General features: G+C 42.7%; 1 protein-coding gene across 5 annotated transcripts in view; it reads left to right on the plus strand.

The window, feature by feature from the left end:
• Positions 1-18,116, plus strand: part of CTBP1 (C-terminal binding protein 1) — a 428,679-nt gene that overhangs the window by 98,981 nt on the left and 311,582 nt on the right. Inside the window, exon 1 of one of the 5 annotated variants that reach the window (XM_075571348.1) lies at positions 5,864-5,948. The exons of the other annotated variants lie outside the window; for them this stretch is intronic. Coding sequence (XP_075427463.1) covers positions 5,942-5,948 — 7 coding nt within the window. The 5' untranslated portion in view covers positions 5,864-5,941. Of the gene's footprint in view, positions 1-5,863; positions 5,949-18,116 lie in introns of those variants that run through there. 5 annotated transcript variants of the gene reach the window in all.

Here is an 18,116-nt window from a genome sequence, read left to right on the forward strand (position 1 = left end):
TATCACTTTAGCGGCAAACGGATTGAGACCAAATACATTCCTGTTCCCAAAATACCATGTACAGGTTTGTGTAACTGGGGGCAAAACAAGTCCCCATAGCAGTCCTACAAATCTGCACATAGAACTGAGACAGGAAAAGAAAATAATTATGGGAGAGGATAGTTTATTGATTTCAAAATAAAATCCTCATTAAGTGGATGCATTTCGACTGTATGTCGCTTTCAAAATGTACTAATAGCAGCCACTCCAAATCGTGTGGTACAGTATGTGTTTAATGAGTTAACATTAAATGTCACCCATCTGTACGTGTCTCTCCACTGAACCTCAGTTAATAAATAAAGGACTGATATGTCCTTAATATAGGACGGGAGGACACTGACATACTTCTGTAAGAAGTAGTATACATTTGATGTGATAAGCTGTATACCAGACACTATCGGTCTGTCTGGTGGGTTGATCAGGGACTTATGAATTTTGGGGAGGTGGTAAAAAATGGGAATGCAGGGATTTTCTACAAACAAAAATTGATATTCAGTCTTGTTTATAGCAGTTTTTAATAGGGCATCGTCAAGGAGTTCTTTAAGTTCCCCGATGAATCCTGTAGTGGGATCACTTTTGACTTTTGTATAAAAGACCAAATCATCCAAAAGCCTCTTTGCCTCTGTTTCATAATCCACACGATTTTGCAAAACCACCCCACCTCCCTTATCAGCGTGTCTAATTATCAGTTCACTATTATCTTGAAGACTTTTTAACGCTTGATGTTCGTCTCTACTGACATTCTGTTTAGATTTATTTAATTTAAAACTATTCATCATTTAAAAAAATTCATTATTGACAACATTAAAAAAGGTGTCAATAAAAATCCCTTTGGAGTGGGCTGGATAAAATTTAGACTGTGACTTAAAATTGGTATGTTGACATTCATCAATAACCCCTTGTGACGGGGTTGGGTCACTCTCACTAATCGCAATTGATGTAGTCCAATTGTCATCAGTATGTTTTAAAAAATGACGCTTCAATGTAAGATTCCTAGTAAATTTGTTGAGGTCAGTAAATAATTGAAACCCATTATGGCCACATGCTTTTGAGAAAGAAAGGCCTCTCCTTAAGACATGTGTTCGTTTGCCTGTAAATAAAGTAGTGGAGAGGTTAAAGCATCCCCTGTCAGGCAGTAAAGATTCCCCTGTGTGTTAATAATAAAAATGTATATATGTATGTTTTGAATGTGGGTGGTGGTTTCATCTGAACTAATTAATGTGTTAGTTATACTACACCTGTGTTGGTGATGTGGCAGAGTACTGATTTGTTAACTGCTTGATTTAGAACAACCAATAACCTGTCCACATAGTTTAAATAACATGGGCAATAGCACAGTAATCATCCCTGATGAAGTAGATTTTATTCTACGAAACGTGTAGGACCTGTGCTGTTCAAGTGTTCAAAGACTTTATTTCCCGGTATCTCCATGCCTTTTCTCCGATCAGCTGTCTGCGGTATACACAGTGCTCCTGTGCTGGAGAGTCGCTCATTTGGACGCACCCCCAGTGACATCAGGAGCAATATAATTACTGTTTTACACTGAGAGTTGTGTGCTGTGTCTTTTTCTTTTCCATGTCTATCCATGTGGTACTGAGCCACCCACTCTGACAAGCAGCAGACTCATCATTATTGAAGATTTTTGGATCACACTATCACTCATTGTCACAATATTATTTTAATATTGTATTTCTGTCTTCAATTGAGGGTGCACTTTATTTAAGATAGGTACTTAATCAATACCTAATCTAGAATTCACTTTCATTTTTATATTTATCACATTGTCACAACATTATACACAATTTGGTGCGCAGTTCTTCTTTTTCTACACCATCTTAAAACACACCTCCTTATCGAAGCATATGAGTAGCTCCATGGCTGATACTTTACAACTCTGACATTGACATTGGCCCCTAGCAGACGCACTTACTAGAACACCTTTCTACTGACTTACTGACTCTGTACGTTTTTCCTACTTACCAATTAGATTGTAAGCTCTTTGGGACATGGACTCCTTTTCCTAAGTGTGACTTTTATGGCTGAAGCGCTTCTTCCCATCATGTGTTATTTGTATTATTTGTTATTTATAGGATTGTCACGTGTATTAGTGCTGTGAAGCGCTATGTACATTAATGGTGCTATATAAATAAAGATATACATAGATACATACATACAACACTAACACTTCCTTTTGCAATATGCATTAGAACAACCCTAGGTAAATGACCGCGCCAACTGAGAATAGCCAAATAAAGACTACAGTACATACTAATCCCAATTAATTTTGTTTCCCGCTTCCTGCATTATGGCCTTAGCCGAGCCTCCCTCTCGCCGTTCCCCGGCATGCTCGCCCTTTCCTTAATTCTCTGCCTGCCAAAAGTCCCTCTACCCTTCCTAAAACATCTCGTACTTAATGTGATCCGCCACACAGTGAGCATTCATGTTTAAATTTACATGCATTGCACTATTTGCAGTGGCTTGCATTAAAAACCAGCAAACGCCAACCTTTCGTTTCACCGATAATCCTTGACTAGCAGCGCCAGCTCCTCCTGTAGGTGGTGCTGGCCTCTACGGGGTCATCAAACCCAACCATAAATCTATCTCCTTAACATCCTAATTAACGTTCTTCTTACTGCCATTTTGTGATGGAATTGCTCGTCATAATGCCACCATGCAAAACCACCATTATACTTTATAAGCACCCCAAATCATGTCGTATCATAATAGTGATGAACATTTTTGTGGTTACTTTTCGCCAATCACAATAGCAAAAATTGCAAAACCCATTAACCAATTACCAAATGCACTAGGCAGCTGCTTAGTTTTTGAATCCCCCTCTGGACCCAAATCCCTTATCCTTTCCAACGCCTCACTATTCTCTGGTATTCGTGACAACAAGTCCACATATTGTCTGCTCCAAATGTTTTCTTTATTTTCAGGCAACAGGTACATTCCCAGCAGGCTTTCGCTACATAAATATGGCTCCCTCAGCATAACCTCTACGCCAGAACCACCACATTATTGGCTGTAACAGCAAGGGGCAAGGTTCCTGTCCCCAAAATTCCAAGGAAGGATTTAAAAACCCCTAACAAAACCCCTTCATCAACTTGTTCTACCCTTCTGTCGCTGTGACTACCGCTCCACACATCTGTAGGTTCATACTCACCAGCCCAGTTATCTCTCCTGCTGTCCTCTACATTTCTTCTGCCACTCGCTGCACCCACCGATGCTCCAGATGGGCCAGGTCTGTTTCAGTACCTCTCTTCTTCTTCTTCTTCCATCAGTACCACCACAGCAGACCCTCCAGGGCCTCTGCATAGCTCCCTGTCTCCTCTCCAGCTCTGTGGTGCGTTTTGACCACCATCCGACTCCTGTGTGCCTGCACCACGTGGCTCCGCCCTCCTCACTGATGCCGTCTGCACCGTGCTTCCTCGGCTGATGCCTGCCTGCTCACCGCTGCTCCAACTCTCCTCCTGCGTCTACGGGTCAGCTCGTGAGAGGCCTGCCACCCTCCGCTGCTTGCTGTCACCTCTTCTGTCCTGCTCCACTCCCTTGTGCTGCCATAGAGCCGACCCATCTCATGCCCGCCGCTCCCCTCTTCCTCTGCGTCGTTAGACTGGTCCCACGCTGCTCCTCTGCTGTTGCTCCCGCTCTCCGCTGCTCCTGCTTTTTTCGTCTTTGGGTCGGCCTGTGGAAGGCCTGCCACCATCTACTAACATCTGCTTCTTCCTCTCCTATGCAGCACCGCTTCACCTCCACGTCTTGCCGCGGAGTCGTTCTGTCCCAGACCTGCTGCTCCCCTTGCCGTCCATCCAGTCCTGCGACCTCTGACAGCTGTTTTCTCTTTGACGCATGGGTATGGCTGGGACTTAATTGGGGGCCTGGATCTCCTCGCCCTTTTTGTAATTGGGATATTTAGAACTCCTGCCCAAGTAACCTTGTCCACATATGAGGACAAGTTACACACCAATCCCCCTCCCTCAGCAAATTGGCCCCTCAGCCATGCCCCTCCATCTTGTAAGGCCTGTTCCCTGATCTTTTTTTAACAGGGCTTCTACTCCCGTTGACATCTTCCCCCAGCCCGGGTCTCACCTGCGCTAGCTACCTGGGAGCTGCTATTGTGATTCTGCATTGATGCAAAGGTAAGCTTAACCCACAAGACTAAAAGCCAAACTAAATCATACACAGTATAGACAAGTAAACCTAAGCTGCTAACCTGTTCAGATTGCTGGAAAAGGACTCACCCTGCAGCCTGTTACCAACCTTTTTTCTCCCCCTGCAAACCCCACCTCCAAACCTTTGTCCAATCCCTGGGCACCTCCAGCAATATTCAACCTTGTAACCCTTTACACTATACTGGCTGGGTTCATCACTGCAGTCTTGGATTCGATTCCTTAACGGCACGGCCCAGCTATAAAATCGTTTGAACCTTTTTGGAGCGGGGACCTATGGTACCTGTTCTTGTTGTACTGTTATATTAAACCTCCTACGCATTGACATTGTGCTGCACTGTGGAATACATTGGTGCCTTATAAATAAATTTAAAAAAAAGATAACCCAAACTGCAAATTAATTATATTTGTGGAATGATGACCCCCTAATACAACTCACTAGTTCATCTCAAGTGAGTCTTCAGAGCAGCTAGTTTGTGAGAACATTATAAAAACAAAATAGTCAATATTTTCAGAAGAGCTTTTTGACTCACTGGTTATCCCAACTTTAGAATGACTACAACATTCTTTGTTTGCTTAGGTAAAGTAAGATCATTGAAAGCAAGTGTTGGTGATGGTGATGGTGCTGGGCTGGGTTATATGCTTTTTTGCCCAAACTTGAAAAACACCAATTGGCTAAATTTGCCTCCAGAAGTGCTTGCAACTCATTGCAAGCACTATAACCTCAACCACACCAGCATCTCTACATCCCGATACACGGTTCTATTCTCTTTATTTTAGCTTGTGCGCTCTTTGAAACAGGACAGTGTTCCTATAAATATGAAAATATTCCATATTTTTCTGGTGGTGGTGTTTTGCACTCGCTGTCTTCTGATGAATGGATAAGATGATAAAGTGGGCATTAACCCACCATAGCAGTGCTGAGAAAGGGTTAGACGGCTTTGATGCTTTCATCTCACTCATCGCTAGGAGTTAAAGCCTTGTTTCAAGTGTCAGTAGTAACGTGATTCCCTGCCAGGTTAAGCTTCTCCTGACAGGGAACACTATTTGGAGAACTGCCTCTCTCCATGTCTCATGGAACGCTGACCTCACCTAACCTTTCCTAGCAATCTGCCCCCAATGTCAGTACTGTAATAACCGCAGAAAGGCGTCTCAAACGTTCATTTTTTTCTACTTTGTATAATTTAATACATTTAACTGTAAAAAAGAAAAACATGGCATCCGAGCCTTATCTCTCCAAAACTTTTTTTAAAACTTTCCCTGTTTTCACATTGCAGCCCTGACCTCCCCACCACACCCCACCTCACCCCACCACACCCCACCACACCCCACCTCCAGTAGTTTTGCTTTTTATTTATTTGTCTTCTGTTTTTTCCCCCTCCTTTTTTCTTCTTCATTATTTTCTCCCTCTCCCTCTCTCCTCCTTTCTCTCTCCCTCTCTCTACTCCTCTCCCCTTTCTCTCTCCCTGTCCCTTTCTCTCTCCATGTCCCTTTCTCTCTCCCTGTCCCTTTCTCTCTCACTCTCTCCCTGTCCCTCTTTCTCTCTCCCTGTCCACCCCCCAGCCCTTTGCTTGCAGTATGTGACTGAGGAGTCAGCCCTGATACAATTGTCCGGCCCTGATTGGCTGCCCTGCAATGCTTGTATGAGCTGATTGGTCGGCAGCCTCCCTGCTTCATATTTTCACAAGCCCTAGCATATTCTGCTTGGGAAAAAGAAACTGAAGCTGGAAATGCAAGGTTTGTAACATTGGGCAATTTTGTTTTCATTTCCTTTTGTTGATCAGTGGTGGTGGTGGTGGGGAAAAAACACCCCCCAGTCTGTTGTTATGATGAGCAAAGTGTGCTTCCCTGATGGGACCAGCTGATGGTTTATATCATGTTGTGGAGGGGCTTTGGGTGGGGTAGCTTTGATCCCATGCTGTGTGTCTTGTAAGAGGATCACAAGGGGGTGGTTTGTATATTTAATAAGCACAAGCTGTGCCAGTTTGTGTTTTTTTGCTCTCTGGTGCAGGATCAGCAGCTTTAAATGACATGTGAAGGATCAGATCCCCTGTGGATGAGCAACTGTATTTTTGGATGATGCTTTTGGGGAGTGATTTGTAATAGGAGAGTTGGTGGCTTTGCTTGGAAAGCCATTTATGTAAATGCTGGTGTGTGCGCGTATACAAAGGCTATTGTTCAGCAGAAGTTTGTGCAAAGAGCTTTGCCTTTGGGGTAATAGTCGGACAGCCAAAGCTACCACAGAACAGCAGCTGATTGCCAAAGAAAAACACACAAAATGCCAGCTCAGGAAATATGGATAATAGCAACGTACGCTGTCACCCAACACAAACCAGCGTTTTATTATATCCCAGATGTATGCCTGGAAATTAGGGTTTTAGCTTGTGTCGTTCTTGATTAAAATATTAATATTTATTATAGCAAGATCTATATATGTATTAACATTTGTATGTATTAAGCTGGTATTGGGATCATTTAGCATGATCGATGTTGAAAGCTATTGTAGCAGTCTGATTTACATTGGTTAAGTGCTGGTTCTATGGTAATAAAACCAGCACAGGATTCAAAACTATGGGGGAGTCTACGTATAATAATCAAAATATTATTGCTCTTTTTTGGAGTCCCTACTCGCACTGGGACAGACGGTGTATATTTATGAATTGGATTTATAGAGCCAGTGGGAGGATCTCAGGGCGGAGTTATATATATATTTGCATGTTGGCACAGGTGCATGTATGGAGAAATGTGCGGCTTGCGATACTTTTGTTTACGGCTTTCTGCGTTGTTTTTCTCTTGTCAGCTTGAAGTTGGCGCAAGTGGTGTTTTAGTGCTCAATTGTAGAGCGAATATAGGGATAAAATTCTACAACCGTGTAAATGCATTTGGTGTGATCCATACTGTATATACAGAAAATGTAAGTTTAAAGATGCAGGTGAACTCCTTGGTCTATAGAGACCCTTGTGTGTGGTGGGGTTATTTAATCCTACATACTGTATGTTGTCTGATTGCTCTAATATAAAACGGTTTAGCCTCCCTCTTGCTCAATACTTTCAAAACAGATCAACATGAAATGGTTAATTCAATGAAGAATGGCTGTACGTTTTGCATGGTCTCCTTAAATTAACCCCTCTGCTTCCACTGCAACACACGCACTTAACAATGAGATGTTAAAATGGCTTAAATCCTTTAGGCTCTGACCGGTTAATGTGATTAGTGTGTGTTTCTACTTCCCCTTGACCGATGATGAGAAACGTGGACGTCCTTCCACACTGTGTTTCATTTGAGGAAAATCAATGCTGTTTATTTTATATGCACTTTTTCTTTCGTTTGCTTTCATTATGGTTTAGGCCAGGGGTGCACAAACTTTTCAGTTCGCGCACCCCCTGTCTGCGCTCCCCGCCTTACCTGCTCTCGGGCTCCAAGCGTCATATGACATCACATCATGTGACGCGTTGCCACATGACCCCGAAGAGCAGGTAAGTGAAGTTGCAGAGGCCTCACGCCCCCCCCGGCATTTAATTTACACGCCGGGGGGTAAGGGTGGGGGCTCTGCAACCGCCGCGCCCCCCTTAAAAAATCCCGCACCCCCCCTGGGGGCGCGCCGCTGGTTTAGACTAGAACTCTTGTTTGCGCTTGCCTGTTTTGAAATTGTTAGAAAAGTGTAAAGGCTGGGGTCGAGCACTGAAATATGTAACACGGATATGATGCTTGCGTTTTATTCCGTGACCTGTATCTGAAAGTTTGTGTGGGTGCCTGTCTTGCATTATTTTATCTGCAAAAACTATTTTTTTTCCCTTAAAATATGGTTGCAATCCTATATAGCTGGCCAGAAAGCCATCCTTTTTTTTTTTTATATATAAACCTTTTAAGCCTAACTGGCTTCCCTTTGCTAATATCAAATGTTTAGCTGCTCTTTGTTTGTTTTTTAAAGAAATGAATTGCAAGTTGGATTTCTTAGGGGCCTTTGAATGGAGAAGTGTTTTACCAATCTTGTTTTCTGTAGATTTATCCCACCCAGTCCTTATCAGAGAACCAATAAAGATAAGGGGAGTAGAGGGGCCAAAATCTTGTTGAACGGTGACATCCCATAAAAGGGGGGCAACCAGAGGAAATCAAACCCCCTCCTCACGTTCCCGCTCACAATTATTTTAAAATTCTTCTGCAATGTACAGTAGGTGTCAGATTTTGGATTACGAGGAAAATGCAGCAATCGCCAGATTTAACCTTTTTTCCTCGTGTCACTGTAGTTTAGTTCAATTTGGTACTAGGCGGGCCCTTTGCAAGCAATGCGAATATGTGGTTGGTGACGATATGAAATGCTAGCACTGCCCCTTCACAAGCACAGGATTTAACACAAGTGGTAGTTATTTTAGTAAAACAGTATGTAAGTTGTAGAATGTAATAGTGACACCTTTTTAAAAAAAATTAAAGAAAATCAGACGAAGTATATTTAGATCTCTTTTTTTTTTTTTTTTTACATTTAACGCAAAGATGTTTTATGTTTTCTGTTCTGGCTCAATCACACCCTGAGAGATGCGTAGGGACAGGCAGGTTAACTCAATCCCATATATCAAGCAAGGGAAACTTCTTACTTGCTGGTGTTTATTTGGGGCAACAACATACAAATAAAAAGGGGGGAAAGTACTGAGGGAACACTGGGACATGAGAGCAATGGAGGGGAAGGGGAGCTATGAGGGCAGTGGGCTAAATGCAGGATATAGAGATAGGTGAAAATCATTCACTTTACCAGGATAGGAGATATGACTGCTGAAGATGGCTGCTGGTGCTAAAGACAGCATGCTGGTCTAGGCTGATGGGAAATTAAATGGGACCATACCACCTGGCAAAGGGAGGGGGAGCAGTCCATCCTGGTAAAAGGCAGGGGGGTTGGCAAGGCAACTGGCTGAAGCCAATAAACCCAAAAGGATCCCAACATTGTTGAAACAGCTAGGCCGAGAAGTGCTGGCAGCCTGAAGACAGAGGAAAAACACAATCCTGTTCCAGGACAGTTTCTTTAATCTCTTGTCTGAGGTCCATAGCTAAGTGTCCACTTCTTAAACATTATTTGTTTGAATTACTTGTCTATCTGCAGCATAATATGTATCAGGTAATATGACAATTACACTAATATTAGTTTTTCACTTTTAGGGTAATTGAACAAAGTATACTTGCTATGTGGAATCTTTTTAATACACAGTATAGTCATTTCCAATTTGTGTTGTGCAGTGTTTGGGGGAATATACATCTATTGTGTTAGACACAGTAAGCCACTAATAATTATGAGGACTTACATGATGTTTTTTTGTCATCTTTTTCCACTAAATAGAAGAAAACGCACATGGCTGGACAGTTTAAAACCTGCTACTGTATACAGGCATACCCCGCATTAACGTACGCAATGGGACCGGAGCATGTATGTAAAGCGAAGATGTACTTAAAGTGAAGCACTACCTTTTTTCCACTTATCGATGCATGTACTGTACTGCAATCGTCATAACTGATGTAAATAACGCATTTGTAACAGGCTCTGTAGTCTCCCCGCTTGCGCACAGCTTCGATACAGGTATTGCTGTTCAGGATGTGCTGACAGGCGCATGCGCGAGCTGCCGTTTGCCTATTGGGCGATATGTCCTTACTCACGAGTGTACTTAAAGTGAGTGTCCTTAAAGCGGGGTATGCCTGTATTGCTTTACATTTCAGCTTCTTTATTCCCGCCATTGTCTTGCTCCCTCTCCTCGGGGACCAGCACCCACACAAGGAATAACCAATACACTTGCAGAACAGGTGAACGCAACTGTTGGGTGGTTGCTTCAAAAACCTGGCCCCGCTCCACGACCCGATGAGGTGTGAGAATCGCTGGTTTGTAGGATAAAATGCTGCTCTTACAGGTTCTGGAGGAAAATCCCTAATTGTTTATTTTCGTAGCGGGATGTTCTTTTTTTTGTTTTTTTGTTTTTAGAAATATTTGATTGCAGTCACAGTATAAATTGCTAGTGGCTGAGACGATGGTTTGCCTTTCCCCCACCCCCCCTGCCGATCGCATCATTGTTCACCGGTAGTTGATTTCTGCAGTTTAAAGATGATGTTCCTCCAAGGACCAAATAAGCCTCAAGCAATGACCTTTTCTAAAGGTTTCTGTGTAATGTTTAAAAAAAAAAAATGTGACACTTCTAAGTATTTTCACGAATGTTTCTCAATGGGACGTTTTTAAAGCACTAACTCCATAATATTTTCAGCTCCATAGACCCCCTTGTTCCTGAGATGTATTTGCCGGTATAGTTACTGGTGTTACATTCTGACTTTGTTAATGGCTGTCTGATACTGTATGAATGTGCAGCTGATGACATTATAATAATTGTTTGTTCTTGTATAGCGCTGGTAGTTTTTTACATAGCGCTTTACAGAGACATTTTTGCAGACACCATCTATGTTTTTTATTTGGTGCCGGAGGCACAAGGAGATAAAGTGACTTGCCCAAGGTCACAAGGAGGGAATTAAACAAGTTCCCCCTGCTTCATACTCCGTGCCCGAGTCAGTGTCTTTACTCACTGAGCCGCTCCTTCTCTCCATGCAGTTTCCTATTGGCCTACAGGACCAGCAACATTTGAGGGCCATTTTGTTTCCACTGGAGGGAGTTTTAACACTGGTAGCTTCACCAGTAAGTACCTGGGAATTCTACTTTAAAACACAATATGACACTTTATATTGGGATCTAAGCTCATTTAAAAAAAAATGTCTTTAGTTTTGAGTGATAACGGTGTATAATCCACCTTGTACATTCATAGACACGGTATGTGTCTCCCTTGCTTCTGATTTGGGTTCTGACAGAGAAAGGTTGAAGCTAAAAGTAGAGAAAAACACCCAATTGACATGGATTTAACTTTTCAGAGATCTTGTTTAAAATGAAAAAATGTGTTTATTTCTAAAGGAACCCAAAAGCGTCCCTTTAAAACGTCTGTACGCCTTCCTGTATTGTAAAGCGATGCCTGCATACATGACTGGCTCTGTCTAAAAATAACATACTATTATTATCTCCTGCAAATATAATTAAGGGTAGGCCTTGTATCTTCAAAGAAGTTTACTGCACAATTCACATTAGCAGTGAAAGTGCTGACCTGTCTGTCAGATCGTTCTTCTTCTACACAGTTCCAGTAATAATCTACAGTCTAAACATGCAGTCGCACTCTGTCTAGGACATTTGGTAGCGGTTGTTTCGCCGCCACCAAATGACTGCTGGCACTTGGCCGCAACTCACCTCGCTGACAAAACTGAGATACCGGCTGACTTTTTTTTTGTAAATGTCCCGTTTTTTCATCGCTTGCAGGCTGCGCACACACACGAGCGGCCCGGTGAGTGCCGAATTGCGTGGCTGGTGAGTGCCGATTTTACGATTGCGCACACGTGGCTGACGAGCACCGATTTTGTGAATGTGTGCATCCGGTACTTGCCGAGCAACTCTTCGCCATTCACGCAATGCGTGAAATATGTCCCCAGGAAAAATATGGTCACTGTAAGAGACGTGTTCAGAGGTACGCAATGGAGACTGTTTTAAGGTGAAATTAAAATAAGGCTTTATTGCGCCTGTTGCTTTAAACACAGCAAACATGTAAATCAGCAAACAAAATCCACTCCACTCTGGAGTATATATACACTTGTGATCCAGTTCTCTCTAACTGCGTGGTTAGCCCAGCGATTCACCAGCCCAAATCATAGAGACATTTATCAATATACATAGACATAGATAATAATCTTATACGAAAAGTCTTATCTGTTAGCTGGGCTGCTGTAGGGGAAGCTTCTCTGCTCCCTTGGATCCGCACCCTTGTGTGCTAAGGCAATCTCCGGGCTCCAGGTTAGAATCTTGTCCCCTTTGTCTTGTTGTCAGCTTGCCGCTCAAGACATCTGTCCTTCCTTGGTCCAGCCCAGTTGTGGAATAAGGAATCTCCCTTCCTGTCTCAGAGGCAGGCTTTTTCTAACACCTGTACTCAGCCAGGTGGTGTTAGTTAATTGCCTACCAGCAGTTAACCACCACACTGCTGGATTAGAGGCACATTTGTGAACAGGGATAAGTCCCCTGTTACAGTCACCCTAACTAAAACCACTCAAGTTAACCCCCTCCGCTAACCACTAACACCCTAAAACGTACCTTATGTTAGAAGCGGCTCAGTGTCCAGCAGAGGCTCCATCTGCAGTCGAACACCAGCAATCCCCTTCCGGTTCCACTTTCCACAAATGTGAAAGGGTGGCAGTCATAGGTTTCATGAGTTGTAATGGTGTTTCATAGTTGATGATGATCGTTTTCTTATTATGTGGTGGTTTGTTCTCTGGTCTATGCATTGTAGGTAGAATTGTTCAAGGTTGTTTACTATAAAGACTGAAAGACTCTGGCCCATGAGGCACTCGGTTGAACGTTGAATACAGTACGCTTGCCTCAGAAACATTTTCACAGATGACCAAAGGATGCGTTGGTTTTTGAGTTACAAAACAGTCTCTCCTCATCAGTTTCTGCTCCTCTGGAAAGAATGCTTCCAACATGTGGGCTTTAAGACTGACCTTGGGCAGGATGGAACATAACTGCTGACAGCTTGAAGTCCTTGGGTCATTCAAAGCGATCATGAGGGGTCCAGTCCACCTGCACTCTCTGAGCAGAGATTCTGAACTCCTCACAAAACAGGATCTCTCTGAGATTTTAGATTTCCATTTCAGTATGTTAAGATGTAACTATTGCACTGCCAAGGGTACCAGCCACCTGTGTGGCCGCAGGAATAATACAAAAATTGCAATAACATTTTAAGACTTTTTTTTTTAACGTTTCTGTGTCGGTGGTGTACCCGAGCAAACCATCAGCGACATCACCGACCTAAGTATGCAAACAATGTGGGAATTTTTTCTTTTCTAGCTTTGCAATGCAATTTTTGGTTTCCAAATTTTGTCTGGATGAGCCATATTACACGGGACATAAACCATCATTTTGTCTGTTTTAGAAAATATAACATTTGAATGCATGTTTCTTCCTGGTTTGGTTTGTATTTTTACATAAGAAATAAAACCGTGGTGGCATTGAATCGTAAGCTCTTTGGGGCAGGGTCTTTTGCCTTTGCTGCTCCTATGCCCGTTGCTTGTATTGTATTGCGTGTGTTCTCTGTATTATAAAAGAGCGCTGTGTACACTGTTGGAACTCTATAAATATACCCTGATTTTGACGCACCGTTATTTCATGTAAATGCAGCAATTTAAACCATGATTCACGCAGATACTGAAGGTATATTATTGCAAGAGTCCAGAGAGGGTTCACTTTGAGCTGACATACCATGGCTGGCTGTGTCGCTTGCCTATTTCTTGAACCGATTTAAAGCTGTAGTTCAAGCAACATCCTACATGTGGTTGTTTTTTTTTTAATCAATCAGTTCTGTACTATGAGAAAATACTTCTAGCAATGAAAAAAAACAACAATTTTTAAAGACATTTCTAATGTATTCTAATGTAACAACCATTTACAACGTCACATCCCCTTTCTCTTCTGAGACAGGCTCTGGCACACCCCTTTTGCCCTCTCTCTAGCAATGCACCAATTGTATCCAGTGCCTGCCTGGTCACATGATCTTCCACACAGAACTTTGTATCTTGGATACACTTCTGCAGTACTAATGCCGCGCTTATAGTGGTGGCACGAATGCGCGCATCGCTGGAACAAGCTATGGAGACAAATGAAGGCGACAACAAAGCAATACGGAGCGACAGATTACGGAGCAGACAACTGAAATTGTTTTTGTAGCACAACGGCTGCGTCACCTGAGCGGTTCAGCCAATGAGGACGAACTGCTCGCGTAACACCACGCCTCCCTGTCGCCTCCAGCCTAGTTTGTTTCGCCTGCGCGTGACGTCGCGCGTACGGGCACTATAATTGTGGCCTAAGAGTGATTTAAAGAACCCCCGAGCCGAATCTTTGCCGATCAATCACAGGAGAGCGGATCGATCGGCAACTTAGCTAATCACTTGTCAGTGTGTAGATTGTATTGATGCACATATTGAATTGAAAAAAAAAAAAATTTTTAAACAGTAGCATAAACTGCTGCTTTAAAATGAAAACATTTCGTTTGAATCTTGTGCACCAGGGTGTTTTTTTTTTTTTTTACAGCCACTTTCCTCTTCATTTTCCTCCTCCCATCGCCCCCCCTCTCACAAACAGAATTGTAAACTACAAATATGGGGGTGCCCTTAATTGACCGGGCTGTACCAAAATCAAGGGTGATCCCAATCACAGTTTTATTCTCATAAATATGGGAAGTATTTGTGAAATAAATGTAATATAATGTAATCCAATACAACGTACAAGACCTCTTTCCCCCCACCCCCCAGGATCAATTACACTTGCATAAATATGGAAGTACCCTTGATTCCTGGGCCTGTGTTCTCCTATCAATCAGTGGCACTAATATATCTGTAAGCGTTTATGTAACTCAGTACAAGAGGGTCATCAAGCGATGATCACATCTTGGGTAACTGAAGGATAAGATAAATGTTTTACTAAGCTACTGTATATGGAGTAAAAGAGATGAATATAGTTACATACTGTAGTAGATGAGGTTGAAAAAAGACATACTGTATGTCTATTAAGTTCATCCCATGCTAAATATATACGACATATACTTATCCTATATTTGTATTTGAACAAGAGGAAGGCAAACAAACCCCAGTGAAATATCATCTAATACTTTCTCATAAGGGAAACATTTAATTATTTCCTGACTTCAAATATTGGCAATCCGGTTTATCCCTAAATCAACATTCTTCCCATGTTTACTTATTTGGTATATCCCTGTATACCTTTCCTTTCTAAAAAGATGTCGTTTTTGTTTTTTTGTAGATATCTATTGTATCTGCCATCACAGTCTCCATGGGTAATGAATTCCACATTGTAACTGCCCTTACTGTAAAGAACCATTTATTTTTGTTGCTGGTGAAATCTCCTTTCTTCCAACCTTAAGGTGTCGTTTGTACTGCCCTTGGGGTGAATAGTGCTTTTGAAAGCTCCTTGTATTGTCCCCGAAATAGATTTGTATGTAGTCATCATATACCCCTTGGGCTCTTCCTTTTCTACTGTAAACAAATCTAATTTAGCTAGCCTCTCCTCATAAATCAGATTTCCCCTCCCCTTCATTAATGTTGTGGCCCTTCTCTGCACTTTTTCTAGTTCCATAATGTCTTTTATGGTGTGGTGCCCAATACTGTCCTCCATATTTATAGTATGGTCTTACTAAAGCTTTTTAGCGGCAATAATTATGCTTCTATCCATTGCTCGTTTATGGCAAGATAAGATCTTGTTTGCCTTTTCAGTTACTGCATGACATTGGGCACTATAGCGAAGTCTGCTGTCTACAAGCACTCCTAAATACTTCTCCATCAAAGATTCACCTCATTTTCTCCCATTTAATTTGCAAGTTGCCTGTATATTCTTGTTTCCCAAATGCATAACTTTACATTTATCTGTATGTATAATTCATGATTTTCGATCAGTGCTCCAGGCATTCAGCCCAAAGGCGGGTTTAGATCCTTGGAGAAAAAGGCTAGGAGGAAAACTATATTAATGCTCTGCTTGTGATTAGACCTGCGCTAAAGAATAGGAAGCTCTTGCCAAGGTTGCTTAAAGCAGGGGTGCGCACCCGGGGGCCTCTATAACATACTTACCTTAGCTTCCAGCGACGTGTCGTCATGGTAACCCGGCATCTAATGACACAGCGGAGTCAAAGTTTGCGCACCCCTGGAAAGGACCTGCTGATTTCGTATCATACATGAAAGATACTTTAGTGCAAGGCAAAGCTCCTTCTTCGTAATGGAGAAATGGGTCATAAGTGGACGCCTTGACACACTAGTCTGGATAGACCCATGGCCTTATCTTCTGAAGAATCAGAGGCAGGTCTGGAATTGGCGGAAAATTAGTTTGTGACAGATGAATCATCATCTTTCGACTTGGATCTCATTGAGCCGCTTTTAAAGTGGTTCACATGTTTTTGACAAATCGAATGTCTATCTAATGAACCTAAGGATCGGATGTTCAGAGGCTCACAAAGAAAAGCTAAAACCTTGTCTTTTGGTTTATGATGTCGTGAAATAAATGATTACGACTGAATGGCCACAATCGGATAAGAAGGTAGTCAAGTCGAAACCATTTGCAAGGATGTATTCTTTTGAAGATAAAGATGTGGATTCTGGGACTATCCTCCAAAGGGTAGATGCAGTGATCGCTGGGTACGCTAGAAAGACAACTCTACCAGTCTCTGACGCGGCTACTTTTCGTGACACCAAAGATAGATGGAACAACCTGCAGACAATCTGTGGCCATAGTATAGACTGACCATATTTCCATGAGACAAAAATGGGATATTGGGATGGCAAAAACGGGACGGAGTTATGTAATATTCCGTATTCATGAAAAAGTAAGACGATAACAAAACTTTTATTATATGAATATATTGAGCTAACAATTATTGTTCAGTGACAGAACTCATAATTTTTTTTAGGTAGACATAGAGGGGGACTGTATTTCACCACGATTGTACCATGGGATGGCAGAACAGGCGGCGGCTGCGGTGATGGCTGCAGGAAGTTCTTGTCTTGTGTGTCTTGTCACTGGTGGTTCAGCATTAATGCTATATGCTGTAATGAGATAAGTAATTAATATCCACTTTCCTTTCTATAGTGTTTAAAACGCCAATACAACAATGAGGTGTGTTCTCATTGTTTCTACTGTTTACTGTTTTTTATTGTTCATGATAACCCCCAGAAAATGAGACAAAATAGACAAAAGAAGTGAGGAAGAAGTGGACACCCCCAACTGGCCCTGATTCCTGCATTTGAACTACGCTGGAAAGGAGGATATCATCTATACCAGACTGCATCATTACTGCTGTGATGCTGCCTTTACCATTTATATTTGCTGTGACTTCACTTCTTCTCAAATTATGCACTTCTTTCTACCAGCCTCAGTATGTCTCAAACTCTATTCATATATCTCCATCTCTCCTTTCTTCACCACTTCTCAGTTCACATGAACTCCTTTCTTACCTGCGTCCTCTGACACCACACAGCTATATCCCCTGCACTAAAAAACACCCCTACAAATCATCCTCACACATTCTCTTTCTATCCATGCTTCTCCTCCTTGCTTCTGGGGATATCTCTCCCAATCCTGGTCCCTGTCTTATTTCTACTTGCTCCCGTCCTCGCCTCCCACATGCAACTTCTGCTCCTTCTGGTGTTAACCCCTCCAACCTCATACCCATCCCCTGCCACCCTCCCTCCTCTCTCCCTTTCTCCTGTGCCCTTTGGAATGCTCGCTCGCTTTCTAACAAGTTCCTCTCTGTACATGACTTCTTTCTCTCTCACTCTCTTCTTCTCTTTGCTATAACTGAGACCTGGCTCACTCAGTCTGACTCTGCTCTGGAAGCTGCCCTCTCCTATGGTGGCCTTTCCTTCTCCCACACTCCGCGCCCTGATGGCAGGGGTGGAGGCGTGGGGCTCCTGCTCTCCTCTCTCTGCCGTTACTGAACCCTTCCTATTCCCCCCTCTCTTGCTTTTCCCTCCTTTGAGGCTCACACTGTCCAGATCTTCTCTCCTCTCCCTGTCCACGTGGCGGTCATCTATCGCCCACCTACCTCTACTCATCCCCCTTCTGCCTTTCTCTCTCACTTTGAATCCTGGCTCTCTTTCTTCCTCTCCTCAGACTCCCCTGTTCTTCTCCTTGGGGACTTCAATTGCCACATTGATGACCCCTCTCTCTCTTGGGCTTCCCGCTTTCTTTCTTTAACCTCTTCTTTTGGCCTTCAACAGTGGACTGCAGCCAGCACACACAAGGATGGCCACTACTTAGACCTGGTTTTCACTAAAAACTTCTCTCTCTCTGAT

Source organism: Ascaphus truei, chromosome 1 (genome assembly GCF_040206685.1).
Source record: "Ascaphus truei isolate aAscTru1 chromosome 1, aAscTru1.hap1, whole genome shotgun sequence".
Classification (NCBI taxonomy): Eukaryota; Metazoa; Chordata; class Amphibia; order Anura; family Ascaphidae; genus Ascaphus; species Ascaphus truei.